This window comes from Simochromis diagramma, unplaced genomic scaffold (genome assembly GCF_900408965.1).
Source record: "Simochromis diagramma unplaced genomic scaffold, fSimDia1.1 OVJJ01000816.1, whole genome shotgun sequence".
NCBI lineage: Eukaryota > Metazoa > Chordata > Actinopteri > Cichliformes > Cichlidae > Simochromis > Simochromis diagramma.
In genome coordinates this window covers 4738045-4747712 of record NW_024386908.1, presented here as the reverse complement: position 1 = coordinate 4747712, position 9668 = coordinate 4738045, and the positions used below count along the sequence as shown (strand labels likewise).

Here is a 9668-nt window from a genome sequence, read left to right as displayed (position 1 = left end):
GTGAAGGCGGGGGGGAGTGACCTCAAGATGTGTCACTGAGTGGTTGATTGATTTCTTTTCAAACTGGTTTAAACCTCACATCAGCTATGTGACATTCATTTTCAAAGCAGGGCCTCGATTATCACGGTGAAAAATTAACTGGTCAAGCTTATACGTATCACTACCTGTACGCAGGTCTGTTGGGCGAGTAGAGGATTATGGCAAGGGGTGGGGGTTGTGCTGATGTCCTCTCCTGACTCAGACAGGTCAGATCCAGTGTGAACTGACCCCGTCTGCTTTTGGCAACCGTCTGAGTGAGTCACCTCTATCAGACAGAAAGAAAGGGCAACCACGGTGGGCTGCAGGATACTCAAAGAATTACATAACTTTTGTTTTGTTATGCAGCCACATCTTCCACCACCTGCTGTATGTTGTGTCTTCAGACTCATCCACTGAGAAGACTTTTTGACCAAAATGCTAAACATAGATGAAAGGAGAAACAATGGTCTATCTGCTATATAGCAAAACATGTATTTCTTTCAGACCTTAGCACCATATTTGTGGAAAACCTTCCATCAACTAGTTTGACTTTTAGAATGCATCTGTTGATGTAAACAAACATGTATAATATGTTTCTTTATACCTATGTAGCCAAAGTGCATTGCAACAAGAACATGAGTTATGGCTGACAGGTCAAATGTCATCCCCCTGGACTATTACATTGCATCTTATTTTAACAGTACAGACATGGTGGATGTTGTACTTTGCTTGGAAGGGACCCCATGCAGGGAAAGAGTGGAGGCTGGCCTTGGTTTAGCATTACAAAACCCCACCTCTCTGTCCAGCCACGTTAAATAGTCAAACCTTGGCCCCAGTCAAACTGAAACCTACAGATTCAGCTTCAAGCTCGTCACAAGAGTGACACCACAATGAAAGGTAAGTGCACATATATTTGAACTTGGTGCGCTCTACAGCCGGAACAGTTTGGTGTGCAGACACATCGGCTTCCAATTCAGGCGATATGGGTGTCAGCCATCGAGTTTCCATGGCCTACTGCAATCCTCGTGTACATCTGTTGTACAGGAGACTCTGTCAACGCCGGCCTCGCCAATTACACCAGCCATGCCAGTGACTTGCCACCCTCTGAAGTGAAGATGGAGGAGAGGGGTCAGTGGAGCAATAAGCTGGAGTTCGTTCTGTCAGTCGCCGGCTCCATCATCGGCCTGGGCAACATGTGGCGGTTCCCTTATCTGTGCTACAAGAACGGGGGAGGTGAGTGGGAAGATGAGCTAAGTAGAGAAGATAAAGAGTGCTCCTCTGCAGTTTTCCATCAACTAATTCATGCATGTCACTAATTTGTACAAAAGGTATGTTAAGCAAACACCTGAAGATCTTAGTATTATTCTGAAATTGATCAGATTCCGAAATTGATCTGTTCACTAATGGACTTAATGAGAGACAAAACTTGTTATCGCGAGTTGCAGACTTCATTCAAAGGCAAAATTCATCCTTAAATTGATTTGATGATAGAAGTAAAAACGGGTGCATTCAAAGTTTCTGAAAATCTGTTTGGAAAAACAGCTCTTCCTTCATTGGCTGCATGTTATGCTTGTTTGACTGCTAAATTAGATACCCATTTCTCTCTCTCTCTCTCTCGCCCTCCATGGGGTGGCGGGGTCAGAGTTTGGGAATGAGCGGGGTCAGACAGCTGTTGTTGCTCCTCGCTCACAGCAGCTGTTTCTGCAGAGAGGCAGAAAACTTGAACAAGCCACATGCCCTCGGCCTCTCTGCGGGCTTTCGTGGTTTTATGTGGTCTCCTTTCCTTTTTATTTTTTTGTACTTTATTCCAAATCAGATTCAATATTAAAGGTGCAGACAGTAGAAATACATTGCATTTGAACAGAGTATACCTTCAGTATAAACTCTAACCCTTAATCATTTGCTCTTTTTCAACTCAGGTGCATTCCTCATCCCTTACCTGATCTTCCTGTTTACTTGTGGTGTTCCCGTCTTCCTCCTGGAGGTAGCACTGGGCCAGTACACCAGTGAGGGAGGCATTACCTGCTGGAGAAAGATCAGTCCTTTGTTTGAAGGTAAGGAGGATTCAGGTAAATTTGGTTTTATCTGTATAGTGCCGTATCAGAATAGGAATCTCCTGAAGGCACGTGGTATTGTAAAGTAAAGAACTGCCAGTGTTAGCGAAAGGCAACCCCCACTGATGCACAAAACCTTCTATAAGAAAGCACTTGGTGATTGTGGGGAAGAAGAACTTCCTTTCAGTAGAACCAGGTTCAGGGAGGAGCATAAGAAGAGAAAAGAGACGTACATTCTTAGATTTTGACACAGAAGAGAGTAATCTGGAAAAAATAGCTTCATAGGGACTGAAAATGAAAATTGTCAACGAATCACAGGAAGTCCCCCAGCAGCCTGAGCCTACAACGGCATACCTAATAGATGTTTGAGGGTCACCTGATCCAGCCCTAAGTATAATATAAGCTTCATCAAAGAAAGTTTTAAGCCTAATCTTAAAAGTAGAGAGGGTATCTGCTTCCTGAACCCTGAGACTCTGTCTCCCATTCTATTTTTAGAAACTCTACAAATCACAAGTAAGCCTTCAGTCCAAACCAGCATGCTTTACTGGGATAATATGGGACTATGAGGTCTTTATGATATGATGGTGTCTGATCTTTCATGACTTTGTACGTGAAAAAGAAGGATTATAAATTCAGTCTCAAATTTAAGCGGGCGGTCTCTCTTCCTCATCTCCATTATTATTCTCACTGGTGTTTTGGAAGACCAACATCAGCCCTAAGCATACATATTTTTTCATATTCAGAATATACTAATTATAAAGGTGAATATTGTTACGTATATTTAAACATCATTTGTGCAGGTCTTGGCTATGGCACCCAAGTGATAGTGACTCTGCTGAACTTCTATTACATCATCGTTCTGGCTTGGGGGATTTTCTATCTGTCTTTCTCCTTCTCTTGGGACCTACCTTGGTCTTCCTGCAACAATACGTGGAATACAGGTAACACAACAAAGCTTCGTGAATGTTTCCTCTTAGAATGTATTTTTCCCCTTCTTATAGTGCAATGGTAAATAATTTCTATGTGGTTTTTCCCCCTACAGAAAACTGTGTGGAGTTTCAGAGGAGAAACACCTCAACTGACCAAATGATCAACCCGAACACCACCTCTCCTGTCATTGAGTTCTGGGAGTGAGTTGTCACACCCTCGATGAAAAGCAGATAGTGACTTAATGATTTAGATGGTTTGTCACTGGTGTGTTTTTTCCCCTGTTTCAATAGGAGAAGAGCACTAAGGATTTCCCCAGGTATTGACCAAATGGGCTCGCTGAATGGGGACCTGGCCCTGTGTCTGTTCATCGCCTGGGTCATGTGCTACTTCTGCATCTGGAAGGGGGTGAAATCCACAGGAAAGGTGGGTGAGAGGGGGACTCAGAGGCAGCTCTGGGGTATGTGATGGATGTCATGTGGTGATTATTTTGGCATGTTTCCTGTTTGCACATATGCGTGTGTCAATATAGGTGGTCTACTTCACTGCGACCTTCCCCTACGTGATGCTGATTGTGCTGTTGATCAGAGGACTCACCCTTCCTGGCGCTGGAATCGGCATCCAGTTCTACCTTTACCCTGATTTGGGGCGACTGGCAGATCCACAGGTATGAAGATCATTTGCACAAAATTCACTTAGACCAGTCACAAAATTTTCAAAGAGTGACGTGAACCAAGAGCAGGTACCCCATGGTTCTCGGTTGGGGGGAAACTTGTTTCTGCTGGGTCCATCTGCTCTCCATGAAAGAGACAGGGACCGCGGGGATTAAATGCAAGGTCAAGACACCACTGGGACTGTAAACACAAGATCTACCAGGACTGAGCTGAAAGCAGACACAAAATCAGGCTTTCCCCCCCCTTTTTATGGAACAAGACCTTTTAAAGTGGCTTTTTAAGTGACCAAAAGAATCTTTAACTAAAATGTATGGGAGAAGTAGGATTTCTACAAGAATCTAGCTTATTTTGGGGCAAATAAGCAAACTTTTTAATTGTGTTTTTTCAGATTTACAGACCAAGTCCAAAAATAACTCCCTAAATAAATGCCCAATGGTGTTTCAAAACAGTTGCACGGCAAGTGTTGGTCGTTGAAATAGTGCAATATCATCTCAGTTTGCTATTTATGGAAGCATGGTTAATAAATGTTCAGCTAGAGCAAATCCAGTAACAGACATTTCACTTTTGCCCACCTGCTTTAGTCAGTGATGGCTGAATGTCTATGGAAAGATGTAGCACACCAATCCTCCTGGTCACACAGCACTGCATTTGAAATCTCTATATCTCTATATTCATATCTCTCCTGTGTTAGGTGTGGATGGATGCTGGCACTCAGATCTTCTTCTCCTATGCCATCTGTCTGGGGTCGCTGACTGCTCTGGGCAGTTACAATAAATATAATAATAACTGCTATAGGTATGTACGCAATGCAGTATCCATGTGTTTATTCAATTACACGCTTACATAGATTAAAGTCATTTCTCAAGATTATTTAAGCCAATAAATTGCTCATTTTTGACATTTGTTTGTTTTTAGATTTTTTTAGTGCGAGTTGCCCAGTTTTAAATTAAAAGTTAAAATTACATACTTTTGTTGCACTCAAACCAACCAGCTAACCAAAGCATTTGAAAAACTGTGTGAGCCTGTTTCACATACAAACTCATTTCTTTCTACCGTATACATTTGCCAAACAAAACATTGTACAACTAGCAAACATTACCACTCCATTGAAGTTGGTGCACACTTCCGTCTGCAGTGAAAAAAGTAAGTTCCCATGTGAAACTGATAAATAACTTTCCATGTTATGTGGCATTTTTAAAATCACGTTTTATGTAGGTGGCTAGAAAACAGCCACATACACAACATGCCAAATAGCTCTTTCAAACTATATATGACAATTTAAGATTTGTACATGTATATGTTCAACATCTCCTCCCTCATTCACACATCATCCTTTTCCTCCTCTGCAGTCAGTGCTCTAACAAATAAAAACATGTATAAAATGTATATTTATTCTTGATATTTCCTCAATTACTTATTGTCAGCAGCTTAAACATGTGACCCTGATATCTCCAGACAGCTGACAACGAGCCAGCTAAACGAGCAAAAACAGCTAGTTGTAAGCTAACATCATGCCAGCTAATGATGTTAGACTCCAGCGTCCTCAAAATCGCACTTTCCCTCTGATAAACCCTTTGATTAAAGTTTCACATAGTATTTTTAAATTTTATTTTCTATGTTATACAATGTTAGATTCACCTCAAAGAAGGTTTTACTCATGCTGGCTAACAGAGGCTAACAGCAACTCACAGCGGCAAAAACAGCAGCGCTTACTAACGGAAAAGTTCAAGATATCGCCAGCAACTCACCTCACTGTCACTGTCATCGGACAGAAGGGAGCATGGCTGGCTCAAATCATATCACGTTCCTTGCACAAAGTTTTACAGCCCCTGGACCCTGTCACCAGAATAGATAAGGCAAGTACCATAGCAGACCTCATCAAAAGATTGATATAATAATAAAATAATAAAAATTTTGAGTGAATTTTCCCTTTAAATAGTCTGAAGTTTCTTTTTAAGATTATATTCGAAGTAATTCTTAATATTTAGAAGAAGAAGCTGGGGGTCACCAAGGTGGGTAGACTCAATTAAAATCACTAACTCAAGCATCATCATCATCATCACCTCTTACTTTATAATTGCCTTTCCGAATCTGATGCTTAACTGCGCAGTAAAAGGACACTTAACATATTGTTGCAGAGACTGCCTGGCGCTGTGCTTTCTGAACAGTGGCACCAGCTTCATGGCAGGCTTTGCGATCTTCTCCATCCTGGGTTTCATGGCTTATGAGCAAAATGTTCCCATTTCAGAAGTGGCAGAATCTGGTGAGGCCTGATATCAAGCAAAGTAGCAGTAATCCCATAGTGACACTAATTTGTTTTGATACTTAGGTTGGTTTGTGGTTGTTCAATTTAAGTTGTTTGTTTTGTCTCTGCACAGGCCCTGGCCTGGCATTCATAGCTTACCCTCGTGCTGTGTCCATGATGCCCTTGTCTCCCTTGTGGGCGGCCCTCTTCTTCATCATGATTGTTTTTCTAGGGCTGGACAGTCAGGTACAAAGCTGTGCACCATTTTCAGATAACACGCTCCGCCACTTGGATGGTTTTTCTTTTTCATGATTGCTTTAGTGATAATCGCATTCCTATTAATGACTTTTCCCCCTCTCCTACATCAGTTTGTGTGCGTGGAGAGCCTTGTGACGGCCATCGTCGACATGTACCCAGCCGTGTTCCGTCGAAAGTACCGCCGGGAGCTCTTCCTGTTAGCCGTGGTCCTGGTCTCCTTCCTCATGGGCCTCGTCATGCTTATGGAGGTAGGTGTCACACTCTGGGACTATAAACACACAGATTCACACAGCCAAAGATCAACAAGTACAGAAGTAAAATTGGCCTGTAGTGTGTAGTAAATGATTTCATACGAGTGTCTTAAAATTATTCATTTTTTTTAAAAAGCTGTGGTGTCATCCCTTGTTTCCTAACAGGAATGAATGCCTTTAGCAGCAGTTTGCTTGATCATGTGACATTAAAGCTATTGTCTTCATACGCACACATACTCTCAACAAATTGGGCAGTTGCTGGGGTGGAGGGATTGCGGCTGGTGGTGGGATGCTTTGTTCTGATTAAATAAACTCTTACTAGAATCCAACGTAGTTGACGTGGTTTCACCTCTGCACAGCTGGAAGCATGAATGCTCTGTAGAGGTGTCAACAAGTCCTCAGTTTGTAAGTACAAGTGCGTCAATGGTTTTGTGCGACCCTTCTCAGGTAAGTGACAAGCATTGTTATGCAATGCTCCCAATTTTAGGATGAGGGCTGAAATAGTCAACTTTTGGGCTTCAAGGTTTCAGGGTCTTTGTATAATAACAGCACTATACTATATAACAGTATTTTACTGTACAGTTTTCAAGCTACCATTCATTTTTAGATAAAGGAGACCTATTATGCTCATTTCCAGGTCTCTGTTTTTATTTTTGGATCTTATTAGAATAGTTTTGCAATAAGCCATCCTAACCTTAAACCCTTTAAACCAGCTTTCTTCTGATTGGCTGCCCCTTGTAAAAAGACAAAAACAAAGGGGTTCTGCAGGTGTGTGCAGCAAAAGCTATGTGTCTAAGATTACCATATTAGGGATATCTCCTTTCAGTGACATCATACGGAGCCAAGAGTAGAAAAAACTGTCTAAAACTGTAACTGTAAGCTATATTTGTATGATTATACCTCTTTGGTTTGTATCTGTTTAGGGGGGCATGTATGTCTTTCAGCTCTTTGATTACTACGCAGCCAGCGGCATGTGTCTTCTCTTCATGTCCATCTTTGAGACAGTTTGCATTGCGTGGGTTTACGGTAAGCAAACAGAACTGCATGTAAGATTACAGCACAAGCTTTGACGAGTAATTCTGAGTGTTCACCCAAGTTACTGGCAGAAACCCAGCTGGGAGTTTTATACTGTGTCACGATGAGATGTGTCTAAATCGTGTTTTTCCAGGCGCTGATCGCTTTTATGATAACATTGAGGATATGATTGGTTACCGGCCAGGACCGTATATCAAGTGCTGTTGGTTGTTCTTCTCCCCTGCCACGTGCATTGTGAGTCTCAGTAAAGTAGATAAACTTCCAAAAATGACAATAAATGTTCTATTAGTGGAAAAAAAAAAAAAGAGGAAATAAAGCAGGTTGATCCTCACTAGTTGCCGTACCCTGTTACCTTGTCTCTGCAGGGCACCTTTGCATTCTCCCTCATTAAATACACTCCTCTGAAGTACAACAATGAGTATGTGTACCCGTGGTGGGGATATGTGATCGGCTGGCTGCTTGCTCTCTCCTCCATGGTCTGCATTCCACTTTGGATGGTGTATAAGATCAGCACCACCCAGGGGACACTCAGAGAGGTATGCTGATCATCCTGTCAGAGGAAAACATTTGTGCCCAACTGACGTGCTCCTGATTTTAATCTTTGTTTGCTCGTTCACAGCGCATCCAGTTGCTCATCAGACCATCTGACGACTTACCTAAAACCAAGAGGGAGCAGGAGAGGTTACTGGCTATCTTTGCTCCAGAGGTAGACACCACCAAGACTACAAATGGCTACTTCCCCGTCTCTGAGGCGGACTCCAACTTGTGAGGCTTCAGTGGTCTGTGGGATCCACTTACTTTAATACATAACATACACGGTGGACTCAGGCGAAAGTAGTGGGTTGACGATTTTTGAGTGATAAATTAAGGCAGAAGAAATTAAAAAAGTATCCTGACATTTGAATTAAGAATTTTCAGAGTGGAAAGGAGCGTTTTTCAGGGACAAACGTAATTTAGACAAACTTGTTCTTGAGTCTGTGAATCCATCGGTAAAGTTTATAAGTAACCCAAGAAAAGCAAAGTCACGGGAGGAACAGGTGAATCATTGGATGTTCACACCTAACACTTAGAGAGCAACTTGTTAATGCTCCTTTATGTATCTGACAACACTGCATGGCTGTTTTGTCATATTTGTATCATATTGTTATGTTGTGATAAATAACTGCAGAGGTTTTCCTTTTGTATTTAGGGAAAATTAAATTATGCTTAACAGTAGACATAATAGGATGCAGAATAAATACATGGAAATGCAGAATACTGATATGGACTAATATGGCATATAAACTGTAGTTTCATTTTTTGTACTGTAACGTATAATGACTGTACAAAGAAACGTTACTGTTGTTAGTACGGATTAAAAAAATCTTTGTATGTTGTCCTGAACCATTTTTTCTTTGCTCTCTGAGGGGAACTTCCTAAGTCTGAAAAAATTATCCAAATTCGGGGACTTGGATGTTAAGCATGGCAGCTTTAAGGGGGGGGAAGAGTCGCATAGAACCTTTTTCACAGCAGCCATTGTTCTTTTCTGCTTAGGCACAGACCTTTAACTAATGTGATCAGTAACGCCTGTGTTTACCTGCTATTTAAATGGAAACTCTGGTGGATTAAACACACTATTATGTTACTCAGGCTTACACCTATGGTACCTCATTCCTTGTGTACACTGGCTTGTAATACAACTGGATTTAAAACAGGTTGGTGCTTGTAGGTGAACACTTGTGACAATTGCACTAAAGGAGAGCAAACTCCTACTTCAAAGCTCACTTAAATGCTTGCTTGGTTCATTTCTCTAAAACATGTTGTTCAAGTTGGAACCTGCAGCAAAACACCACTTTGTCAGGTTTGAACCACAGACTGTATGTAAACGTAGGATGTAGTTAAAGCTGAAAAAGTGAAGCCACTGTGAAAGTGCCTTACAGCTACACTGGTTTTCATAGCTAGCAAGAGGAAGCAATAGTCACTGCTGAATACAACACGTAGTTCATTTTGAAAATTACGCTATTTTCAGTTATGCTATATAATAAGTTTTCAGTGTCTGTTGTCTGGTTTAACAAAACTTGATGGTTATGAGTTGAGTAACACCAAAGGTACATTCCAATCCAAACACTCGTGTACAATCTTTATATTAGAAAATTAATAAATACAAATGAATACATTTGGCTGATACAAAGGGACATGTCACATGTGCATGTTGGGTTTTGAGAGT

General features: G+C 41.4%; 1 protein-coding gene across 1 annotated transcript; it reads left to right on the top strand.

The window, feature by feature from the left end:
- Positions 1 to 27: 27 nt before the first annotated feature.
- Positions 28 to 9230, top strand: LOC120735733 (sodium- and chloride-dependent GABA transporter 2-like). The gene is made up of 15 exons (XM_040035339.1): positions 28 to 915; positions 1063 to 1251; positions 1938 to 2072; positions 2873 to 3013; positions 3115 to 3202; positions 3293 to 3425; positions 3532 to 3666; positions 4365 to 4468; positions 5812 to 5936; positions 6052 to 6164; positions 6287 to 6424; positions 7351 to 7453; positions 7596 to 7696; positions 7828 to 7998; positions 8082 to 9230. The coding sequence occupies exons 1-15, from the start codon at positions 909 to 911 to the stop codon at positions 8229 to 8231; spliced, it is 1833 nt and encodes a 610-aa protein (XP_039891273.1). The 5' UTR covers positions 28 to 908; the 3' UTR covers positions 8232 to 9230.
- Positions 9231 to 9668: the final 438 nt, after the last annotated feature.

Coding starts and splice junctions, on each gene's coding strand:
- LOC120735733 (XM_040035339.1), top strand. Junction 2,073..2,872: donor GATCAGTCCTTTGTTTGAAG/GTAAGGAGGATT, acceptor TCATTTGTGCAG/GTCTTGGCTATGGCACCCAA. Junction 3,014..3,114: donor CAACAATACGTGGAATACAG/GTAACACAACAA, acceptor TTCCCCCTACAG/AAAACTGTGTGGAGTTTCAG.